A 25921-nucleotide genomic window follows, 5' to 3' on the forward strand; every position below is an offset into this window, starting at 1 on the left:
GGTGGTCAGTAGATAGCAGAAGGCTTCCTTAAGTTGGTGGATAGTAAAAGGAAGAATGCTCTCTTACGTTGCTGGTGAATAGGAGGAAGATTTTTCCCTTATGTTGGTGGTCAGTAGGAGGAAGAGTTATCTCTTGCATTGGTAGTGAGTAGATAAAAGAAAGCACTCCTACATTGATGGTCAGTAGATACAAGGTGGCTTCCTTAACCACTAAAATACCGGTAACCTTTCCTACAATGGCCACTACACTGACCTACCTGACTCCTACACTGACCTCTACACTGACCTATCTGATTCCTACACTGGCCATTACACTGACCTACCTGATTCCTACATAGACCACTACACTGACCTACCTGACTCCCACGCTGGCCACTACACTGGCCTACCTAATTCCTACACTGGCCACTACACTGACCTACCTGGTTCCTACACTGACCAACCTGATTCCTACACTGGCCACTACACTGACCTACCTGATTTCTACAGTGACCTATCTGATTTCTACACTGACCTACCTGATTCCTGCAATGACCACTACACTAACTTACCTGATTCCTGCACTGGCCACTACACTGACCTACCTGATTCCTACACTGGCCACTACACTGACCTACCTGATTCCTACAATGGACACTGCACTGACCTACCTGATTCTTACACTAGCCACTATACTGACATATCTGATATTACTCTGACATACCTGATTATTAAACTGACATACCTGATTCCTTCACTGACCTACCCAATTCCTACACTGACCAATACACTGACCTACCTGATTCCTACACTGTCCACTACACTGACCTACCTGATTCCTACATTAACCACTACACTGACTTACCTGATTCTTACACTAGCCACTATACTGACATATCTGATATTACTCTGACATACCTGATTCCTTCACTGACTTACCCAATTCCTACACTGACCACTACACTGAACTACCTGATTCCTACACTGACCACTACACTGACCTACCTGATTACTACACTGACCACTTCACTGACCTACCTGATTACTACACTGACATACCTGATTCCTACACTGATTACTACATTGACCTACCTGAATACTACACTGACATACCTGATTCCTACACTGACCACTACACTGACTTACCTGATTCCTACACTGACTTACCTAATTCCGGCACTACTCACGTTTCCCCTGCCCCCATCCCCCCACACACAGTACAATGTAGATTGGTGGATCCATCATCCTCCTTACCTCTCCATGGCCTCTATCATCCATCTGATCAGGGCTCTCCCCAGCATCGGGCGGGCGGTAATGTTTAGGAGTCCAGCCACCAAGCCGCTCCTCCGTATCCCCTGCTGGGAGGTTAGCAAACAGCCACTGCACCTCTCCCATGGTCTGCACCCAGCACCACCCCTCCCTCTCTGCAGTGGGATCCAGAGGGACAGGCTGGACCAAATGAGTCCCGGGGAAGTTGAAATAGGGTGACGGTGAGAAAAATTGCAGAAAGCCTAATCAGAGTTGTAGGGGCCAGGGGGAGGCAATAAGCTGCAGCACAGACCCTTGGGATGGCGGAGGAATAATTTTGCTCCCCCATAAATGTCGCACCCAGGGCGAGATAACCGGATGCCCCCCCCCCCCCCCCCCATGCTACGCTGCTTATGGTGGTTTTTTAGAAGTTGCAGGTTTTTTTTTGTCAGAATTGTTTGGGAAATTAAGAAATTTAAAAAAATCTTTTCACAGTTTTTCTTTTTTTTCTACATACTGTCACCAGTGCAGTACAGCGTCATCATATAACTTGTGTGGTGGTGATTAGGGACACTGACTTTTTTTACGTTTTTTATTTATTTTTATTTTTTTTAACACGACCAGAGCAATTTAATGTTACCATAGTAACATTGTACTACTCTGGGTACTGATCAGGATTTCATTTTTTTTTTACACATTATGTTTGTTAATAGCAATGTATTACATTCCTATAAGCAAGTATATTACTGAATGAAATTGATCCATTCAGTCTGTTTTGTTGTGATTAGCTGTGATTGACCAAAGCTTATTACATGGTACAGAGGGCTGTGATTGGTCCTGTCTGTACCATCTGATTGAATTGACCAATCACAGCTAGCAACACATTTGTACACATTGGATGGCTTAAAAGGAAGCCATCCATTGTGTACAACTGTCATATGACCTGCTGTGATAAGTCATGGCGGTCACATGGTACCAGCAGCGAGCCGGTGTAACGTGAGAAATACCTACCCTGTGAGAAAAACCTACCCTCGTCACTTCCGGCCAGGAACAGCTGAGCAGCGCAGCTGTGCGCATGCTCACAGCCACGGATACCTAAAGGGACAACAGAGGAGCAGACTAGTGTGCGCATGCGCACGAGTATGAAAATAGCACGGTGTACCGTGAAAAAAACCTACCGACGCGGCGGTTAAATAAAACAGCTGTGCTGCAATATGAGTCATCTCCGCTCCTGTCCCTGTCACTTCTCTGCTCTCGACAAGTAAATATAAAAGCGGCTGTAGGTTCCGTGATTTATGTTTTCATACACCCGCCGCCGCTTTAATATTTACTTGCCGAGATCAGGGAAGTGACAGTGACAGGAGCGGAGATGACTCGTATTGTAGCACAGTTGTTTTAATGTAAACGCTGCATTACATACAGTGCCGTGAACCGGAAGTGACGAGGGGTAGGTTTTTCTCACGGGTAGATAATTCTCACGGAACACCAGTAGTCGGATCAGTCATGTCCCGTGGATGTGGCAGGTGACAGATTGCGCCGATGCGCAGCCCTGTGATTGGTACATCCTAACAGGACGTCATATGACACCCAGTCAGAATGAGAGAGCCACCGCTCGACAGTCATTTTGCTATAGGCCAGCGGTTAAGTTGAAGTTGATGGTCAGTAGGAGGAAGACTGCTGCCTTATGTTGGTGGACAGTAGAAGGAAGAATGCTTCCTTATGTTGGGTGTCAGTAGAAGGAAGAAGTCTTCACTACGTTGGAGGACAGAAGATAGAAGAATGCTCCCTTACGTTGGGTGTCTGTAGAAGGAAGAATGCTCCCTTTATGTTGGGTGTCAGTAGGAGGAAGAAGTCTTCACTACATTGGAGGACAGACGATAGAAGAATGCTCCCTTACGTCAGAAAAGAGGAAAAGGGTACATAGGACGAGTATTGCACGGAGCAATACAAAAAGTGTATTGGGGAACTAATATAATCCTAAAGTGACACCAAACTACAGTATCTCACAAAGTGAGTACACCCCTCACATTTCTTGTAAATATTTTATTATATCTTTTCATGTGACAACACTGAAGAAATTACACTTTGCTACAATGTAAAGTAGTGAGTGTACAGCTTGTATAACAGTGGAAATTTGCTGACCCCTCAAAATAACTCAACACGCAGCCATTAATGTCTAAACCACTGGCAACACATGTGAGTACACCCCTAAGTGCAAATGTCCAAATTGGGCCCAATGAACCATTTTCCCTCCCCGGTGTCATGTGACTCGTTAGTGTTACAAGGTCTCAGGTGTAAATGGGGAGCAGGTGTGTTAAATTTGGTGTTATCGCTCTCACTCTCTCATACTGGTCACTCGAAGTTCAACATGGCACCTCATGGCAAAGAATTGTTGCTCTACATAAAGATGGGCTAGGGCCATAAGAAGATTGCCAAGACCCTGAAACTGAGCTGCAGCACAGTGGCCAAGACCATACAGTGGTTTAATAGGACAGGTTCCACTCTGAACAGGCCTCGCCATGGTCAACCAAAGAAGTTGAGTGCACGTGCTCAGCGTCAAATCCAGAGGTTGTCTTTGGGAAATAGGCATATGACTGTTGCCAGCATTGCTGCAGAGGTTGAAGGGGTGGGGGGGTCAGCCTAAAAGTGATCAGACCATACTCCACACACTGCATCAAATTGGTCTGCATGGCTGTAGTCCCAGAAGGAAGCCTCTTCTAAAGATGATGCACAAGAAAGCCTGCAAACAGTTTGCAAAAGACAAACAGACTAAGGACATGGATTACTGGAACCATGTCCTGTGGTCTGATGAGACCAAGATAAACGTATTTGTTTCAGATGGTGTCAAGTGTGTGTGGCGGCAACCAGGTGAGGAGTACAAAGGCAAGTGTGTCTTGCCTACAGTCAAGCATGGTGGTGGGAGTGTCATGGTCTGGGGCTGCATGAGTGCTGCCAGCACTGGGAAGCTACAGTTCATTGAGGAAACCATGAATGCCAACATGTACTGTGAAATACTGAAGCAGATCATGATCCCCTCCCTTCGGAGACTGGGCCGCAGGGTAGTATTCCAACATGATAACGACCCCAAACACACCTCCAAGACGACCACTGCCTTGCTAAAGAAGCTGAGGGTAAAGGTGACGAACTGGCCAAGCATGTCTCCAGACCTAAACCCTATTGAGCATTAGTGATGTCGCGAACATAAAATTTGCTGTTCGCGAACGGCGAACGCGAACATCAGCGAATGTTCGCGAACCGGCGAACATTGCGAACCGCCATAGACTTTAATAGGCAGGCGAATTTTAAAACCCACAGGGACTCTTTCTGGCCACAATAGTGATGGAAAAGTTGTTTCAAGGGGACAAACACCTGGACTGTGGCATGCCGGAGGGGGATCCATGGCAAAACTCCCATGGAAAATTACGTAGTTGACGCAGAGTCGGGTTTTATTCCATAAAGGGCATAAATCACCTAACATTCCTAAATAGTTTGGAATAACGTGCTTTAAAACATCCAGTGTGTGTATACGATCAGGTATGATGTTGTATCGATCAGGTAGTGTAAGGGTTATGCCCGCTTCACAGAGACAGACCAAACTCCCCGTTTAACGCACCGCAAACAACCGCAAACAGACCAGAACCGACCAAAATGGGACAGGAACTGGGCTTTAAGGGTTAGGTTTAGTGTTAGGGGCTAGGGTTAAGGTTACGGTGAGATACTTAGGGTTAGAGTTAGTAACCCTACCCCTACGCCTCTAACCCTAACCGTCTAACCCTAAGCACTAAAAATAGCCCTAACCCTAGCCCTAACCCTAACCCTAGCCCTAACCCTAATTCTGATTTTTTTTTCTGGTTCTGGACATGCTACAGAGCTGAAACTTCACAGGTACACATTTTAGACCCCCAGACACTGAATCACACAAAAAAAGTTCTTAAAAATTGTCATTTTTTGATAGAGAGCCAATTATTGGAAAAAAAATAAAAATTAAAAAAAATTAAAAATTAAAAATTTCTTTGGATGTAGCGTCGGTGGGGGCTAAAAAGTGTACCTGTGAAGTTTCAGCTCTGTAGCATGTCCGGAACCAGAAAAAAAATATGAATTAGGGTTAGGGCTAGGGTTAGGGCTAGGGTTAGGGTTAGGGCTAGGGCTAGGGATAGGATTAGGGCTAGGGTTAGGTTTAGGGTTAGGGTTATTTTTATGGCTAGGCTTAGAGGGTTAGGGTTAAGATTAGAGGGTTAGGGTTATGGTTAGAGGGTTAGGGTTCGGTTTAGTGTTAGCCTAACCTAGCCATGTCCCGTTCCTTGTCCTCACTGACATCATTGAAGGTCTCTTCCTCCACCCAGCCAGCCACGCACAACACCAAGGGCCCCCAAAAGGTGGCAACAAGCCCCCTGGGACGCCTGCTGTGGTTGGTCTTCCACCTCCTCAAAGCCACCTTCCTCCTCTGACTTCTCTTCTTCAGACTCCTCTCTCTGCGTTGCCACAGGTCCAGCAATCGACAATGACAATGCTGCTTCTGGTGGTGATGGGGACCACAACTCTTCCTCTTCATGCTCATCTACGGCCTGATCCAGCACTCTTCGCAGGGCACGCTCCAGAAAAAACGCATATGGGATGAGGTCGATGATGTTGCCTTGGGTTCGACCGACCAGGTTTGTCACCTCCGCAAAAGGACGCATGAGCCTACAGCCATTGTGCATGAGCATTCAGTAACGCGGCCAAAAAATACCCAGCTCCGCAGAGGCTGTCCTCTTTTTTTTAAATTAAAGAAAATTAATGTTTTTTCTATGAAAAATTATCACGCTGATCGCTTTTGGTCTGTTCACAATGAAGCAACGACCTTATCATCTGGGGTGTGCCAACATTGCCAACACACTCCTAGAGGTGATCGCTTCATTGTGATACGCAAGCCCCTTCACCACAACAAGGTAACGATCACGAAGGGGAATTGACACATGTATGTGCCTTTTTTGTTTTTTTGTTTTTTTGCAGCCACAGTGTAGCACCAGAGGCCAGAAAAATTAGGCATGTACACATGCATGAAAAATTAGGTATTGTTGCAGCCGTTGCTGTAGCAGCGGCCGTAAAAAATGAGGTTTTCAAGGCAGAAAGTGCACTAAAACATTGCGACTTGAACCGTAGTTGGTGGCGGAGACGTCACGTAAGTCATCCGGCATGCAGAGATTAAATACAGCAGCGTGTGGACCATTTTTAGCCCAAGGCATCTCATCAGGCCTTTTTTAGTCAAATGCATCCCCCACTGTCAGTCCCTTCGGGATCCATGCCTCATTCATCTTAATAAAGGTGAGGTAATTGAGACTTTTTTGACCTAGGCGACTTCTCTTCTCAGTGACAATACCTCCTGCTGCGCTGAAGGTCCTTCCTGACAGGACACTTGAAGGCCAGAAGTTCAATGGCAAATTGGGATAGCTCAGGCCACAGGTCAAGCCTGCACACCCAGTAGTCAAGGGGTTCATCGCACCTCAGAGTGTCGATATCTGCAGTTAAGGCAAGGTAGTCTGCTACCTGTCGGTCGAGTCGTTCTCTGAGGGTGGACCCCGAAGGGCTGTGGCGATGCGTAGGACTAAAAAAGCTCCGCATGTCCTCCATCAACAAGACGTCTGTAAAGCGTCCTGTTCTTGCCGGCATGGTTGTGGTGGTAGGAGGAGGATTACTTTCACCTCTTCCCCTGTTGGATTCCCGTTGTGCTGTGACATCACCCTTATATGCTGTGTGAAGCATACTTTTCAACTTATTTTGTAGCTGCTGCATCCTTTGCGACTGCCAGTAATTAGGTAACATATCAGAGACTTTCTGCTTATACCGGGGGTCTAGTAGCGTGGCCACCCAGTACAGGTCATTCTCCTTCAGCCTTTTTATATGAGGGTCCCTCAACAGGCATGACAGCATGAAAGACCCCATTTGCACAAGGTTGGATGCCGAGCTACTCATGTCCAATTCCTCGTTCTCACTGATGTCATTGAAGGTGTGTTCTTCCCCCCAGCCACGTACAACACCACGGGTACCAGATAGGTGACAACGAGCACCCTGGGATGCCTGCTGTGGTTGGTATTCCTCCTCCTCAAAGCCACATTCCTCCTCTGACTCCTCTTCCTCAGACTCCTCTTCCAGTGTTGCCGCAGGTCCAGCAAGCGATGGTAAGGCTGTTTCTGGTGGTGGGGATGGTGACCACAACTCTTCCTCTTCCTCTTCACGCTCATCTACGGCCTGATCCAGCACTCTTCGCAGGGCACGCTCCAGGAAGAAAACATATGGGATGATGTCGCTGATGGTGCCTTCGGTGCGACTGACTAGCTTTGTCACCTCCTCAAAAGGACGCATGAGCCTACAGGCATTGCGCATGAGCGTCCAGTAACGTGGCAAAAAAATACCCAGCTCCGCAGAGGCTGTCCTAGCACCCCGGTCATACAAATACTCGTTGACCGCTTTTTCTTGTTGGAGCAGGCGGTCGAACATTAGCAGCGTTGAATTCCAACGTGTCGGGCTGTCGCAAATCAAGCGCCTCACAGGCATGTTGTTTCGCCGCTGAATATCTGAAAAGTGCGCCATGGCCGTGTAGGAACGCCTGAAATGGCCATACACCTTCCTGGCCTGCTTGAGGACGTCCTGTAAGCCTGGGTACTTCTGCACAAAGCGTTGTACAATCAGATTCAACACATGTGCCATGCACGGCACATGTGTCAACTTGCCCAAATTCAATGCCGCCAACAAATTGCTTCCGTTGTCACACACCACTTTGCCGATCTCCAGTTGGTGCGGGGTCAGCCACTGATCCACCTGTGCGTTCAGGGCGGACAGTAGTGCTGGTCCGGTGTGACTCTCTGCTTTCAGGCAAGTCAACCCCAAGACAGCGTGACACTGTCGTATCCGGCATGTGGAATAGCCCCTGGGGAGCTGGGGGGGTGCAGTTGGTGCGGAGCAAGACGCAACAGAAGAAGAGGACTCAGCCGAGGAGGTTAGCAAAGAGGATGGAGTAGGAGGAGTAGAGGAGGTGGCAGCAGGCCTGCCTGCAAGTCGTGGCGGTGTCACCAACTCCTCTGCAGCAGAGCCACGCATTCCATGCTTGGCAGCCGCCAGCAGGTTTACCCAATGAGCAGTGTAAGTGATATACCTGCCCTGACCGTGCTTTGCAGACCAGCTATCAGTGGTCAGATGGACCCTTACCCCAACACTGTGTGCCAGACGTGACATGATTTCCTTTTCCACAATAGAGTACAGGTTGGGGATTGCCTTTTGTGAAAAATAATTTCGGCCGGGTACCTTCCACTGCAGTGTCCCAATAGCGACAAATTTTTTGACTCCACCAGCTTGTATGGTAAAAGCTGGCGGGCTAAGAGTTCCGACAAGCCAGCTGTCAGACGCCGGGCAAGGGGGTGACTCTGTGAGATTGGCTTCTTACGCTTAAACATTTCCTTGACAGACACTGAAGGTGAGAGGCGGAGAGGTGGGTTGTTGATAGGGGGCAAGGAGGACAGCAGTGGTTGACGTGGCTGAAGATGCTGGACGTGGCTGAAGATGCAGGAGGAGGATGGTGGCTTTGAGTTTGTGTGCTGCCTTTACCCATGTGTTGATCCCATAGGCGTTTGTGATGTGAGATCATGTGCCTTCGCAAAGCAGTTGTACCTAGGTGGGTGTTGGACTTCCCACGACTCAGTTTCTTTTGGCACAGGTTACAAATGGCATCGCTGATATCAGAGGCAGACACACAAAAAAAATGCCACACTGCTGAGCTTTGCAATGACTGCATTCTGGTGGTGGCAACAGCTTGCGTTGATTGGCGTGCTGTCTGGCTGACCCCGGGTGCCGAATCTACATCATGCTGTCTGACTGTGCCACTAGCTCCTTGCGATGACCTCCCCCTGCTTCCAACTCGTCGTCTCCTCCTCCTCTCTGTCTCCCCATCTGAACTTTCCCCCTCTTCTTCTGCTCTTCTTCGAGCAGGCACCCAGATGACATCCACGGACACATCGTCATCATCAGCCGCTTCACTACACAACTCAGCAAAGGCAGCAGGTACAACATCATCATCATCACAATGTACGTCCATGTGTATAATGCTGCCTGACTGAGACATATCCCCGTTATCTACATCCTCTGGCACTAATGGTTGCGCATCACTTATTTCTTCCAACTCATGTGTAAATAACTCCTCTGACAGATCAAGTGAAGCGGCTGTGGTGCTAGTGTTGGTGGTGGTGCCGGCGGGCGGGCGGGCGAGAGGTAACTTGAGAGGTGCCCGAAGCTGAGCTGGAGGAGGATGGTGCATTAGGGTTACGAGCGGAAGCTGTAGACGATTGGGTGTCCTGTGTAAGCCAGTCAACTATGGCCTCAGAATTTTTTGAGTTCAGGGTCTGTGGCCTCTGAACACTGGGCATTATTCTAGGGCCAAAGGAAATCACAGCACCATGACCACGACGGCCCTTGCGGGGTGGCCTGCCTCTGCCTGTCATTTTTTTTTTTTTTAATGTGTTGTACTATGAGTGCAAGGTGCTGTGCCACCCTATAGGAGTGTTGGGCAGTGGGTACAGTACACTCTGTGGACCTGACAGTCACTGGCAGCCCAGGCAACTGCAATTATAAAAAAATATATATATATTTAATTTGCAAGCTGCTGTGCCACCGTATATATCAGTGGTGGGTGGGCACGCAGTGGCACTGCAGTGGGCACAGCACACTCTGTGGACCTGACAGTCACTGGCAGCCCAGGCAACTGCAATTATAAAAAAATATATATATATTTAATTTGCAAGCTGCTGTGCCACCATATATATCAGTGGTGGGTGGGCACGCAGTGGGCACAGTACACTCTGTGGACCTGACAGTCACACTGGCACCCATGCAACTGCAATTATAAAACAAATATATATATATTTTTAATTTGCAAGCTGCTGTGCCACCGTATATATCAGTGGTGGGTGGGCACGGAGTGGCACTGCAGTGGGCACAGTACACTCTGTGGACCTGACAGTCACACTGGCACCCAGGCAACTGCAATTATAAAAAAATATATATATTTTTAATTTGCAAGCTGCTGTGCCACCGTATATATCAGTGGTGGGTGGGCACGGAGTGGCACTGCAGTGGGCACAGTACACTCTGTGGACCTGACAGTCACTGGCACCCAGGCAACTGCAATTATAAAAAAATATATATATTTTTAATTTGCAAGCTGCTGTGCCACCGTATATATATCAGTGGTGGGTGGGCACGCAGTGGCACTGCAGTGGGCACAGTACACTCTGTGGACCTGACAGTCACTGGCAGCCCAGGCAACTGCAATAATAAAAAATATTTTTTTTTTTCAATTTGCAACCAGATGCTGTGCCACCGTATATATATATCAGTGGTGGGCAGTGCACTGCAGTGGGTACAGTACACTCTGTGGACCTGACACTCACTGCAATTATGACAGAGGAAAAAAAAATATATTTTTTAAAATGCAAGGTACTGTGCCTGTGCCACCCGAAATGAGTGTGGTGTGCACACAGTACAGTCTGTGGTAGGTCTGTGGCCTCTCACACACAGCGGGCAGGTAACTGCAGTGCACAATAGATATATATATATATATATATATATATATATATATATATAAAATACTCAAATACCAGCCCTCAAAAGGGCTTTTGGGGACAATAGATATATATATATATATATATATCTCCAAAAAAAACCTCAAATACCAGCCCTAGGAAGGGCTTTTTGGGGGTGCTGTCCTTACAGCAGGAGTGTACGAAGAACACTGACTAACTGTCCCTAGCTATAACAGCAGCAGCAGCACTTTCCCTGCTCTCAGTAACACAGAAATGATCTAAGATGGATGCTGCCCTTGCTTATTTATAGGAGGTGGGAGGGTGTGGGAGGGAGGTATGCTGATTGGCCTGGAATGTGTCTGCTGACTGTGAGGTTCAGGGTCAAAGTTTGCCTCAATGATGATGTATAGGAGGCGGCGAGGCAGCGGCGAACGCGAACGTACGAAGTTTGCCGGGAACCGTTCGCCGGCGAACCGTTCGGTACATCACTATTGAGCATCTGTGGGGCATCCTCAAATGTAAGGAGGAGGAGCGCAAGGTCTCCAACATCCACCCGCTCTGTGATGTCATCATGGAGGAGTGGAAGAGGACTCCAGTGACAACCTGTGAAGCTCTGGTGAACTCCATGCCCAAGAGGGTTAAGGCAGTGCTGGAAAATAATGGCGGCCACACAAAATATTGACACTATAGGCCCAATTTGGACATTTTGACTTAGGGGTGTACTCACTTTTGTTGCCAGCGGTTTAGACATTAATGGCTGTGTGTTGGGTTATTTTGAGGGGACAGCAAATTTACACTGTTATACAAGCTGTACACTCACTACTTTACATTGTAGCAAAGTGTCATTTCTTCAGTGTTGTCACATGAAAAGTTATAATAAAATATTTACAGAAATTTTAGGGGTGTACTCACTTTTGTGAGATACTGTATATCCTTATTCTCTAAAAAAAAATAATCCATACACATACACTACTGAATGGCCCTGTAATCTATTTCTTACTGTGTTTTTCTGTCTTGTAACATCCTCTACGAGCTTCTGAATCTGTCCTTTTCCTCCTCATTTATGATTGTTTGGAGTGAGCAGAGCATGTTAGCTGCTCTATGCACACTGCCCATCCCAAGTGCATTGTGGGAGTGAGCAAGAGAGGGTGGCTTCGATCCTACATATAGTTGGACCTTGGAGAAGAATAGTAGCCACTCTCTAACAGGAAGTCAGATCACAGCAATATGGACTTTGTGGGTTAGGAATACATACTGGAATATATATATATATTTTTCTAAAAGCAGAGTTTAATGTCACTCTAATGATGTATTGATGAATACAGAACTGTATTAACCACTTGCTAACCGCCCCATGTACATATACCGCGGGGCGGTGGCTCTTCTGTGTGAAATCACGTACAGGTGCGTCATTTTGTGCTTCTGGGTTTTCAGCGCTCACGTGCACTGTCGGTGATCTGCTCACACTGTGATTGGACACATCGGGAGTCAATCAGCAGGTCCGGTGGACCCGATGTCCGCTGGGACCTGCCGATGGTTCCCGAGAGAGGCAGCATGGTGCCTATCTACACAAGGCAGATCACTGTTTTGTGACAAGGGAAGATAGAGGTAAGCAGGAACACAGATCTCTGTCTTCCCACAGTTAGACCATCCCCCACACAGTTAGAAAGCAGATCTCTGTCTCCCCACAGTTAAACCATCCCCCCACACAGTTAGAAAGCACTCCCTGGCATACATTTAACCCTTTGATCGCCTCTGATGTTAGCCCATTCCCTGCCGGTGTCATTCGTACAGTGACAGTGCATATTTTCTTTAGCACTGATTATTATTATTATTATACAGGATTTATATAGCGCCAACAGTTTGCGCAGCGCTTTACAATGTGAGGGAAGACAATACAGTTACAATACAGTTCAAAACAGGAGGAACTAGAGGGCCCTGCTCGTTAGAGCTTACAATCTAGAAGGGAGGGTCAAGTGAAACAAAAGGCAATAACCGTGGGGGATGGGTTGATGGAGAAAAAGGAGGTACATTTGTTAGGGGTTGGTAGGATAGGCTTCTCTGAAAAGGAGGGTTTTCAGAGATCGCCTAAAGGCTAATAGGGTGGGGGATAATCGGACAGATAAGGGTAAGGAGTTCCATAGGATTGGAGAGGCTCTGGAAAAGTCCTGGAGGTGAGCATGGGAGGAGGTGATGAGTGAGCTAGAGAGCAGGAGGTTTTGAGAGGAACGAAGAGAGCGATTAGGTTGGTATTTTGAGACGAGGCTTGTGATGTAGCTGGGGGCTAGGCTGTGGATTGCTTTGTAAGATGTTGTTAGTATTTTGAATTTAATTTGTTGGGTGAGCGGAAGCCAGTGGAGGGCTTGACAGAGAGGAGCAGCGGACACTGAGCGACTGGTAAGGTGGATGAGTCTGGCGGCAGCATTCATGATGGATTGAAGGGGGGATAGCGTGTGTAGAGGTAAACCAATGATCACCGTATTGGTGTCATTGGTCCCCAAAAAAGTGTCAAAAGTGTCTGATTTGTCCGCCACAATATTGCAGTCCCGCTATAAGTCGCCGCCATTACTAGTAAAAAAATAAAATAAATAAAAATTCCATAAAAATATCCCATAGTTTGTAGAAGTTATAACTTTTGTGCAAACCAATCAGTATACATGTATATAGCAGAATACATTTTGGCCTAAATTTATGAAGAAATTAGATTTTTTACATTTTTATAGGATATGTTTTATAGCAGAAAGTAACAAATATTGTTTTTATTTTTTATTTTTTTCAAAATTGTAGATCTTTTTTTGTTTATAGCGCAAAAAATAAAAACCGCAGAGGTGATCAAATACCACCAAAAGAAAGCTCTGTTTGTGGGAAAACAAATAACATCTATTCTATTTGTGTACAGCGCTGCACAACCTGACCCCTATACTGACCTACTTGACACCTACACTGACCTACCTGACCACTACACTGACCTACCTGACCATTACACTCACCTACCTGACCCCTATATTGACCAACCTGACCACTACACTGACCTACCTGACACATACACTGACCTACCTGACACACACACTGACCTACTTGACACCTACACTGACCTACCTGACCAATACACTGACCAACCTGACCACTACACTGACCTACCTGACACATACACTGACCTACCTGACACATACACTGACCTACCTGACACACACACTGACCTACTTGACACCTACACTGACCTACCTGACCAATACACTGACCAACCTGACCACTACACTGACCTACCTGACACATACACTGACTTACCTGACACATACACTGACCTACCTGACACATACACTGACCTACTTGACACCTACACTGACCTACCTGACCATTACACTGACCTACATGACACATACACTGACCTACCTGACCAATACACTGACCAGCCTGACCACTACACTGACCTTCCTGACACATACACTGACCTACCTGACACATACACTGACCTACCTGATGTCAGTATCGGTGTTATTACGTCGGTCACCTGCTGGTGGCTCTGCTGTTCCAGTAACTGAAGGGCGCAGTTACTGGAACAGCAGTGTGCTGTGGGAATAAGCCCGCCCTTCACTAAGGTTCAGGGCTTCAGCATTCTTTGCTAGCCTTGTCCCTGTTTGAGCTTGTTCCTGAAACCTTATCCTGAACCCTTTTCTGCTAGCCATATCCCTGTCTGATCCTTATCCTGAACCCTTCTCTGCTAGCCATATCCCTGTCTGAACCTTATCCTGAACCCTTCTCTGCTAGCCGTATCCCGATCTGAACCTTATCCTGAACCCTTCTCTGCCGTATCCCTGTCTGAGCCGATCCCGAACCTGTATCCTATACCGGAAATCCTGTAACCTGTACCCTTATCCTGAGCTCTGTTCCCTGTACCCTGCTTCCTGTACTTGGCTCCCCGCTATCCTTGTCTCCTGTTTCAGTCCTGTCTTGCTATTGTTTGCTCCTTGTGTAGTTAGTTTTTTAGGTCACTATTGGGGTTTTCTATTACATTTATATTTTGGTTACTTATTTTTGTCCACTGGTGTTGCTATTGGAATATGTCACTTGCCTATTAAATGTATTTGCACCTTATTTGTTTGTGTCCTGATTCCTTAGTGCAACCAGCTGATCTAATCACCCTTGAGGGATACCTGCAGGAGGTAACCCTGACACCTGACACATACACTGACCTACATGACAAATACACTGACCTACATTACACATACACTGACCTACCTGTCCACCACACTGACCTACCTGTCACATAAACTGACCTACCTGACACATACACTGACCTACCTGAGCACTACACTGACCTATGTGACACATACACTGACCTACCTGAGCACTACACTGACCTACATGACCACTACACTGACCTACCTGACCACTATACTGACCTATCTGACCACTACACTAACCTACCTAACCATTACACTGACATACCTGACATATACACTGACCTACCTGACCACTATACTGACCTATCTGACCACTACACTAACCTACCTAACCATTACACTGACATACCTGACATATACACTGACCTACCTGAGCACTAGACTGACCTACCTGACACACACACTGACCTACCTGACCACTTTACTGACCTAGCTGACCCATACACTGACCTACCTGGGCACTACACTGACCTACCTGACACATACATTGACCTACCTGACACATATTATGACCTACCTGACACATACACTGACCTACCTGACCAGTACACTGACCTACCTGACCCCTACACTAACCTACCTCAAACATACACTGACCTACCTGACACATACCATGACCTACCTGACACGTACACCGATCTACCTTTCACATACACTGACCTACCTGTCACACACAGTGACCTACCTGACACATACACTGACCTACCTGAGCACTACACTGACCTACATGACACATACACTGACCTACCTGACCATTATACTGACCTACCTGACCACTACACTAACCTACCTAACCATTACACTGACATACCTGACATATACACTGACCTACCTGAGCACTAGAATGACCTATCTGACCACTTCACTGACCTAGCTGACCCATACACTGACCTACCTGGGCACTACACTGACCTACCTGACACATACACTGACCTACCTGACACATACTATGACCTACCTGACCAGTACACTGACCTACCTAACCCCTGCACTGACCTACCTGACCCCTGCACTGACCTACCTGACCCCTACATTGACCTACCTGACCCCTACACTGACCTACCTCACACATACACTGACCTACCTGACACGTACACCGATCTACCTTTCACATACACTGACCTACGACAACCATACACTGTATACATACACACATATACATACAACCATACCTGTCACATAAACATATACATTTTGTTTACCAAAAATATGTAGCAGAATGCATATTGGCCTAAATTGATGAAGAAATGCAATTTTTTTTCTATTGGATGTGTTTTATAGCAGAAAGTAAAAAATATTGTTTGTTTTTTTTTTTTTCAAAAACGTCAGTCTTTTTTTGTTTATAGCGCAAAAAATAAAATCTGCAGGAGTGATCAAATACCACCAAAAGAAATCCCTATTTGTGGGGAAAAAAGGACATCAATTTTATTTGGGTACAGCGTCGCAATTGTCAGTTAAAGTAACGCAATGCCGGAACATAAAAAATGGCCTGGTCATTAAGGGGGGGGGGGGGGCATCTTCTGGGGCTGAAGTGGTTTATTTGTATCTTTTATATCTACTTGGAGTTCAATTTTAACACCCGGGCTCATGAAATTGGTCTCTAAGGGAATTGATTTACTAAAACTGGAGAGTGCAAAATCTGGTGCAGCTCTGCACAAAAACCAATCAGCTTCCATTTTTTTTTTTTTTTTGGTCAAAGCTTAATTTTTTTGGTCAAAGCTTAACTTCAGCTTGAACAAGCTGAAGTTAGAAGCTGATTGGTTACCATGCAGAGCTACACCAGATTCTGAGTGCTCCAGTTTTAGTGAATCTCACCCTAGGTGTGATGCATCGACGATATCTTTCTTTTCTTTTTTTCTGAGCTGCAAAGGTGAATGTACAGAATATTGCTGAGCCGTCTTCAGATTGTGCGTGAATGTGTCATTATATAGGCACACCTATAGGCGTGGAATGTCAGCTCCAGGCTACGTAACATCTATATATTGTACCAATAGTTATAAACAATTCCTGAATTTTGTTGAACTGTATCCAGCTTGTAAACCATGCAGATCTGCGTGCCACCCTAAAATTCCCCTCCAGGGATCTGCAGGCTCATACCATTCCACTGGTTGAAGGAAGGGGGGGGGGGAGAGGAAAAAAAAAAAAGAAAGCCTTTTCTGGGCACAGACTTTGTTGCAGCAATCACAAGATTTACCTTGTGTCATTTTCAAAGTCTAGTATTAGATTTCTGCTGAGAATGGCACATCACCTGCGGGGTGTAGTGATTTTTGGACACCCCCCCACCCTCTCCTTGGAATGATATGATCCTCAGGTATATAAGCCCCAGGTACTGTCTGATGTGCATCAGTCTGCTGTGAACTTTGCAAAAAATGAGTTGTGGAGGTAGGCGAGTTGGGGGAACAAGTCCAGGCAGGCCACCTACTAAAGAGGATCAAGCGATCCTTGATAAGGTAAGTGGTTGGGGAACCAATCCTAAGGTTCCATTCACACCTGAGCGTATCGTTTTCAGGCGTTTTTTTCTGGCTTTTTACAGGTGTTTTTTCTGGCTTTCTACCGGCGTTTTTAGTGGCTTTCTACAGGCGTTTTTTCTGGCTTGATACAGGCATTTTTTCTGGCTTTTTACAGGCGTATTTTCTGGCTTTCTACGTGCGTTTTTTCTGGCTTTATACTGGCGTTTTTTCTGGCTTTTTACAGGCGTATTTTCTGGCTTTCTACGTGCGTTTTTTCTGGCTTTATACTGGCGTTTTTTCTGGCTTTTTAAAAGCGTTTTTTCTGGCTTTCTACAGGCGTTTTTTCTGGCTTTTTACAGGCGTTTTTTCTGGCTTTTTTCAGGCGTTTTTTGCAGGTGTTTGGAAGCAGGCATTGACATCTAACAAAAAAGCTTGTAATTAGCCAAAAAAGAAGCTCATGTACTTTTTTGAGCTTCAGGCGTATTTCTTCTGGAGACAAAACGCTCAGGCTACGTTCACATGTTGGCGTAGCGGATCGCGGGCAGAATCACCGCGACTCTGCCCGTGATCCGGAAATCATTGCAAATCGCGGGACGCCTGTGCATTGCCGTTGATTTGCAATGGCACCCCAAACGCTGTACGATGTTGCGGCGATTTCCGCCTGCCGAATCGCGGTAACATCGCTCAAACAAAAATGATGCCCAAAAAAGGTAGAAGAGCTTCTTTGGGGCGTCATGCGACCCGCGATTTTGTTTGCGCGATGTTACCGCGATTCGGCAGGCGGAAATCGCGGCAACATCGCACAGCGTTTGGGGTGCCATTGCAAATCAACGGCAACGCACAGGCGCCCCACGATTTGCAATGATTTCCGGATCGCGGGCAGAATCGCGGTGATTCTGCCCACGATCCGCTACGCCAACATGTGAACGTAGCCGCAGATATGAACAAGGGCTATTGAAATGAATGGGATTTTGCTTTTTGGGCGTTTTGAGACTTCAGAGATGAGCGTTTTACGAGCTGAAATACGCTGAGGTGTAAACAGGGCCTAAGGGCTTGTTACCACCAGATGTGATAATCTGCATTAGAACCCTGAGATAACAATTCATCGCTGTGTCCTGTGCGCACCATACAAGTGTTTTGGGGTGTATTGCATGACTGCAGTTTTATGCAATGCACAAAAATGTATTACAATGTGTGTCAGCATTGAGTTAACTGAAGTTTTTTTTTTTTTTTTTTTCTTTAACCACAGAAGGATTTACCCCCCTAATGACCAGGCCATTTTTTATTTTTTTGCGATACTGCACTGCGTTACTTTAACTAACAATTGCGCAGTCGTGCAAGGCTGTACTAAAAAAAATTGATGTCCTTTTTTCCCCACAAATAGAGACTTCTTTTGGTGGTATTTGATCACCTGTGCGGCTTTTATTTTTATGCGCTATAAACAAAAAAAGAGCGAGAATTCTGAAACAAAAAAAAAAAAAAACAATATTTTTACTTTCTGCTATATAACATTCCCAAAAAAATTTAAATCTAATTTTTTCATCATTTTCGGCCAATTTCTATTCTGCTATATATTTTCAGTAAAAAAAAATCCCAATAAGCGTATATTGATTGGTTTGCGCAAAAGTTATCACGTCTACAAACTAGGGGAAAGATTTATATAATTTTTGTTTATTTTATTTTTTTTTACTAGTAATGGCGGCGATCTGCGATTTTTAGCGGGGCTGCGACATTGCGGCGGACAGATCGGACCCCTAACTGATATTTTTTGGGGGACCAGTGACATTACTACAGTAATCAGTGCTAAAAATATGCACCGTCACTGTACTAATGACACTGGCAGGGAAAGGGTTAACATCAGGGGCGAGCAAAGGGTTACGTGTGCCCCTACAGGGTGCTTTCTAACTGTGTGGGGGATGGACTCACTAGAATCAGGGGTGTCAAACTCAATTTCATTGCGGGCCGCATCAGCATTATGGTTGCCCTCAAAGGGCCAGTTGTATCTGTAAGATTAGATGTCCAGAGCACCCCACGCTCCCCCTTACACCCTTACATGTGAGGTCAGGAGCCCCCCACCATTAAAAGGCCAGAGTCACCCACCCTTCCTTACATCACAACGCACCTTGTGCTGCTGCCAGGAAGAAGATGTGGGTGGATCTGGTAAGAAGAATGTGCAAGGTCTGGAGGAGGACCAGAGGAGGGCTGGAGTCAGCTTCCAGAGACTGCTGCATGCTGAGACCAGGGGAGGCAGAGACAAGGTGGTGTTGTGGCTGCACAGAGAGGTGGAGGATCTGTAGAAGGAGTTCTGCCCCCCTCTCTGCTGCAGACTGCTGAAAGGGGGGGGGGTGGTCAAAGACGAGCCTTTCTGAAGCTGCACAGAGAAGCGCAGGCTCTGGCAAAGGAGTTCTGTCCTCTCTGCTGCCTACTATAGAGACAAGGTGGGGGCAGAGACAAGGGGTGTGCCGCAGCTGCAGGAGAGGTACAAGGGCCACATGAAATGGCCTGGGGGGGCTGCATTCGGCCTGCGGGCCTTGTGTTTGACACCTGTGCACTAGATGAACACAGACATTCGCGTTCCTCAATAGCAGGAACACAGAATCCCTGTGTTCATCACTGACAGAACAGCGGTCTGCCTTGTTTACATAAGCAGACCGCCGTTGTATGATGTTCGCCGGACCCCCTGATTGGCTCCCCCTCTGGCCGATCAGCGCGCGCCCTCACTCGCTATTGCACAAAATGAACTACAGGTTTCAGTATATGTACTGCTGGCGGTCAGCAAGTGGGTAAATGCACAGCACAGGGTGAGCAGATGTATTTAGGCATAAATTGTGCCACACACAAGGTATTGCTGTAAACGCCAGGGTGAGATCGATCATTCTAGGGCCACAACCCTAAACTGATAAAGTCTCATCTAAGGCCAGTTTTGGGTACCGTAGCTTTTTTGCAATTTCACAGGCATGCGCCATTTCAAGACTTGACATGTTTGGTATCTCTTTATTTTCTGCAACCTAGAGCTGCATGATCAATCGTTAAAATATTGCGATCTTGATTCACCCCCTCCCACCATCTTAAAACTGCATGTCCTCGATTCTTACAGAGCTGTTCTCTGCTCACTCACAGCTGTCAAAAAAAAAAGAAATAAAAGAGCCTCCAGCAAATGTTTATCAACATTGTTAAGGCTGCGAGATAACTATAAACAAAATGTTTTACAATGTATCATTTCTTTCTTTTAGATCAAAAGAATGAACTTCCGTTGTTCTGTCAGAATAGCGATACCTATCAGATTCTGCTACGGGAAGTGACGTCTGGACTAGAACAATTTCCTGCGCATGAGCCAACATGGCCGCTATGCGTTCCAATAGGTTTCTTAATGTAACAGAACACAAAGCATCGGCGGACATCTTCTTACACCCACACAAGTCCTGAATTTTACATTTATTTTAGCAGTAAACTCACCTTATAGACTGAATGACAGTATTACATTTCTATTATTATTGTATCCTACTAAGTATAGGGAGAAACCTGCAGGTGACGGCCATCTTGGTACACCCCGCACTGCTCAGCGACAAACTGATTATATAGTGAAATAGACCATTTCACTCGGTCGTGGTAAAATTGTCTATTTTAGTATATAAGGCGAGTTTACTGCTAAAATAATGTAAAATTAAAGACTTGCGTTGGTGTAAAAAGATGTCTGCCTCTGCCTCATGTTCTGCCACATTAGGAAACCTATTGGAACGCATAGCAGCCATGTTGGAATGCATGGTGCATGCACAGTAAGTTGTTCTCGTCCGAACGTCACTTCGGGAGCAGAATCTGATAGGTAGCGCTATTCTGATAGAACATCATCTGTAAGTGAGGGCAGTTTAACCTCTTAAAGATTAAGCTTATTTCTGACACTTGTCAGACAGAAAGTTAAAGTTAAAAAAGATAAAATCAGTATTTTTTTGCTAGAAAATTATTAAATTTTATATATATATATATATATATATATATATATATATATATATATGTATATATATATATATACAGTATCTCACAAAAGTGAGTACACCCCTCACATTTTTGTAAATATTTTATTCTATCTTTTCATGTGACAACACTGAAGAAATGACACTTTGGGGGAGATTTACTAAAACTTGTGCACACATAATCTGGTGCAGCTGTGCATATAACCACTAAGCTTCTACCTTCAGCTTGTTCAATTAAGCTTTGGCAATAAAACCTAGAAGCTGATTGGTTACTATGCACAAGTGCCCCAGATTCTGTGCGCACACGTTTTAGTAAATCTCCCCCACTGCTACAATGTAAAGTAGTGCGTGTACAGCTTGTATAAGAGCCGGTTCACACTGGGGCGACTTGTCAGGCGACCTGGTCGCCTGACAAGTCGCCTGCTATAGATTAGCACAGGACCCGTTCTAATAGGAGCGACACAAGTCACTCCGACTTAGAAAAAGGGTCCTGAGCTTCTTTGGGGCGACCTGCATTGACTTCAATGATATGAAGTCCGTGCATGTCTCTCCTATTTCCTGGTAGGGGGTGCCCCGCTTCTGCTGTGATTAGTCGCAGCAGAAGCCGATCAGCGGTGGCTGGTCAATGGATGTCTGCCGGTACCCACTGATCAGCGAGGAGAGAGGCTGGTCAGTGCTCTGCATTTCTAAGGCTCCGTTCACATCTAGGCATTTTTGGATTTTCTGCTTTAAGCCTGTAAAACGTCTGTAAAATGCCTGTAAAAATAGCAACGCCTAGATGTGAACGTAGCCTAAACAATGCAGAGCTCCATACTGTCAGTGGGGGTGTGCTGAATTTTGTTTCCCTGCAAAGTAGGGAAAAAAAATGCAGCACTTCCCTTAGTAAAAGCACCACACAGTACACACACAAACACTGGCTAGGCACACATTTACCCCTTTGATCGCCCCTGATATTTAACCCCCTCCCAGCAAGTGCCATTAGTACAGTGACACTATATATTTTTAGCACTGATCACTGTTTTAGTGTCACTGGTTCCCGCAAAGGGTCAGTTAGTGTCAGATTGTCCGCAGTCTCACTGATCGCCGCTATTACTAGTATTGAAAAATTCCAGAATACAGTATATACCATAGTTTATTGATGCTATAACTTTTTTGCAAACCAATCAATAGATGCTTACTAGAATTTTTTTTACCAAAAATATGTAGCAGAATATATTTTGGCCCAAATTTATGAAGAGGTTTGATTTTTTTTTCTTTTACATTTTTTTTTATTGGATGTGTTTTATAGCAGAAAGTAAAAAAAAAAAATATATATATATATATATATATATATATATATATATAATTTTTTTTTATTATCTCTTTTTTTGTTTATAGCACAAAAACTAAAAAACACAGAGGTGATTAATTGCCGCCAAAAGAAAGCTCTATTTGTGGGGGAAAAAATTACATACATTTAATTTTTGTACAGTGTTGCGTGACTGCACAATTGTCAGTTAAATTAGCACAGTGAGGTATAGCGAAAGAATGGCCTGGTCATGAAGGGGGTAAACCTTCCAGAGGTCAAGTGGTAAAGCCCAAAAAAAAAAAAAAGCTGATTTTTTAAAATTGTAAAAATTAAAAAAATACGCATCCAGACGAGTGGTGATGAATTTTTGGTAGAGCTAAGGGGAAATTGTGAAGTCACCTTGTATTGTGTATGGTCAGATTTATAGTGGCTCAATGAGAGCAATGGGCAGGGAGATATCTCCTCACTTTGAGTGAAAAGAACCTTCAGGCTGGTGGGACAGGGATGGGTTATTATAGATTCTGATCCTTGCAATTTTTGGGTGATTCCCTCTGTGCTAGGAGGAGGTAACAGGGGCTTTTAGCAGTCAGAGATCTCATTAACAGTGGGGGCTGGTGCTCAAAATGTTTGGGGGGGCGCGAACAGAAAAATGTAATAGGCATTGCTTTGCAAAAAACGCTGTAAAAAATTGTGTGACTTTGACGTCACAAAAATGTGAAAGGGGCCTTCAGTAATCAAGGTATAGTGTGCCCCCTTTCAATGCAGAGAGACCAGCGTGCCCCCTTTCAATGCAGAGAGACCAGCGTGCCCCCTTTCAATGCAGAGACCAGCGTGCCCCCTTTCAATGCAGAGACCAGCGTGCCCTCTTTCAATGAAGAATGACCAGCGTGCCCCCTTTCAATGCAGAGACCAGCGTGCCCCCTTTCAATGCAGAGACCAGCGTGCCCCCTTTCAATGCAGAGACCAGCGTGCCCCCTTTCAATGCAGAGACCATCTTGCCCCCTTTCAATGCAGAGACCATCGTGCCCCCTTTCAATGCAGTTACCATTGTGCCCCCTTTCAATGCCGTTACCATTGTGCCCCCTTTCAATGCCGTTACCATTGTGCCCCCTTCCAATGCCGTTACCATCGTGCCCCCTTTCAATGCAGAGACCAGCGTGCCCCCTTTCAATGCAGAGACCAGCGTGCCCCCTTTCAATGCAGAGACCAGCGTGCCCCCTTTCATTGCAGAGTGAACAGCGTGCCAAGCCCCCCCCCCCCCCCCCCAGAGTACAGTGCACTTACCTGTTGCAGCGGCGGCTTCTCTTCAGTCCCTGCGTCTCCTCGAGTCCTCAGTCCTCCCATGGCATGGGGTTTGCCTTTCGGCCAATCAGGAATGCGGGTCTCTGACCTTATGTACATGGAATTTTTTTTGTTTTTTTTGTTTTTTATTTTTAATTTAAATTGAATTTCAATTTGCAAAGATTTAAAACAAACGTTGTCATTATGGGGGATTGTTTGTAGAATTGTGAGGAAAATAATGAATTTAATCCACTTTGGAATAAGGCTGTAACACGGTGATGGCGAACCTTGGCACCACGGATTTTTATGGAACTACATTTCCCATGATGCTCAACTGCACCGCAGAGTGCTTCGCCATCACTGCTGTAACATAAGAAAATGGGGAAAAAGTGAAGCCGCTGTGAATACTTTCTGAATGCACTGTAGAGAGGTGTGCCCACTTGGCGGGGAAACTTCCCTGAGAGTTTCATCACCTGGATCAAGTTGTTACAGGAACTATGCTGCTAATTATATCATTAAATTGTATTAACTAAATACACCCAAGCACAATAAAATGCAGTCACCGTATTATACTACATACATGTATTCTATGAAATGATGTCACGGTATGAAGCAATATGAAAGGCAGTAACTCCCGTCTTCTACAAAGCAGGCTAAAGCTTCCATCTTCATATATTCCAATTACATCTCAGTAACTTGAATAACCACTTTAAGACCGGAAGGATTTTCCCCCTTAATGACCAGTCCCTATTTTGCGATTCGGCACTGCGTTCATTTAACGAACAATTTGCGCGGTCGTGCGACGCTGTACCCAAATAAAATTGATGTCCTTTTTTCCCCACAAATAGAGTTTTCTTTTGGTGGTATTTGATCACCTCTGCCATTTTTATTTTTTGCGCTATAAACAACAAAAAAAAAAAGCGCCAATTTTGAAAATAAAAATAAAACAATATTTTTCACATTCTGCTATATGACATTCTCAAAAAAAAAAAATTAAAAATCAAAATGTTTTAACATTTTAGGGCAATTTGTTTTCTGCTACATATTTTTGGTAAAAAAAAAAATCGCAATAAGCGTATTTTGATTGGTTTGCGCAAAAGTTATCGCGTCTACTAACTACGTAATGGCGGCAATCTGCGATTTTTTTTTGCGGGATTGCGGCGGACAGATCGGACCACTGACTGACATTTTTGACACTTTTGGGGGACCAGTGACATTACTACAGTAATCAGTGCTAAAAATATGCACTGTCACTGTACTAATGACACTGGCAGGGAAGGGGTTAACACCATGGGCGATCAAGGGGTTAAATGTGAGCCCAGGGGAGCGATTCTAACTGGGAGGGGCTTGGCTTGTGAAATGATCATAGAGACATGTGATCCTATATAGAAGGATCACAGGAGCTCTGTGATCATTCCAGGGAGAAGAACGGTCGGCTGTGTTTACAACAGCTGACCGTTCTTCTCTCTCAAGGGGGAGCGATTGCGGGTGTCAGGCGGCAATTGGAGCCGTCGGCTCCGTGCATCAGGGTCCCTGCTACCGAGCGGGGGCGGGAGCGCGCCGCTGGCAGCGTGTGCTCGCTCCCTGGCCTCGTGCTCAGAAGTCTATTCAGTCCTGAGATGGACACAGCTCTGTCACACAGCACAGCCCTGTCTAGCAGAGAAGACGCCTTGATTATTCCCTGCTGCAATTAAAACGACTTGACCTCCGGAAGATTTACCCCCCCCCCCTTTATGACCAGGCCATTTTTTGGGATACAGTAGAGTTATTTTAACTGACATTTGTGCAGTCATGCAATGCTCTACATCAGGGAAAATGGCTATATGAGCCCAATTTGGACATTGTCACTTCGGGGTGTACTAACTTTTGTTGCCAGCGGTTTAGACATTAATGGCTGTGTGTTGAGTTATTTTGAGGGGACAGCAAATTTACACTGTTATACAAGCTGTACACTCACTACTTTACATTG

General features: G+C 45.5%; 1 protein-coding gene and 1 long non-coding RNA gene across 2 annotated transcripts in view; one reads left to right on the forward strand and one right to left on the reverse strand.

The window, feature by feature from the left end:
* Positions 1-25921, reverse strand: part of LOC309545729 — a 149782-nt gene that overhangs the window by 87843 nt on the left and 36018 nt on the right. The window lies entirely within an intron of this gene.
* Positions 17284-25921, forward strand: part of LOC309545727 (cystatin-A-like) — a 40711-nt gene continuing 32073 nt past the window's right edge. Inside the window, exon 1 of the mRNA XM_082245064.1 lies at positions 17284-17412. Coding sequence (XP_082101190.1) covers positions 17332-17412 — 81 coding nt within the window. The 5' untranslated portion in view covers positions 17284-17331. The remainder of the gene's footprint in view (positions 17413-25921) is intronic.

This window comes from Pelophylax lessonae (assembly GCF_965119305.1).
Source record: "Pelophylax lessonae genome assembly, chromosome: 2".
Lineage (NCBI taxonomy): Eukaryota > Metazoa > Chordata > Amphibia > Anura > Ranidae > Pelophylax > Pelophylax lessonae.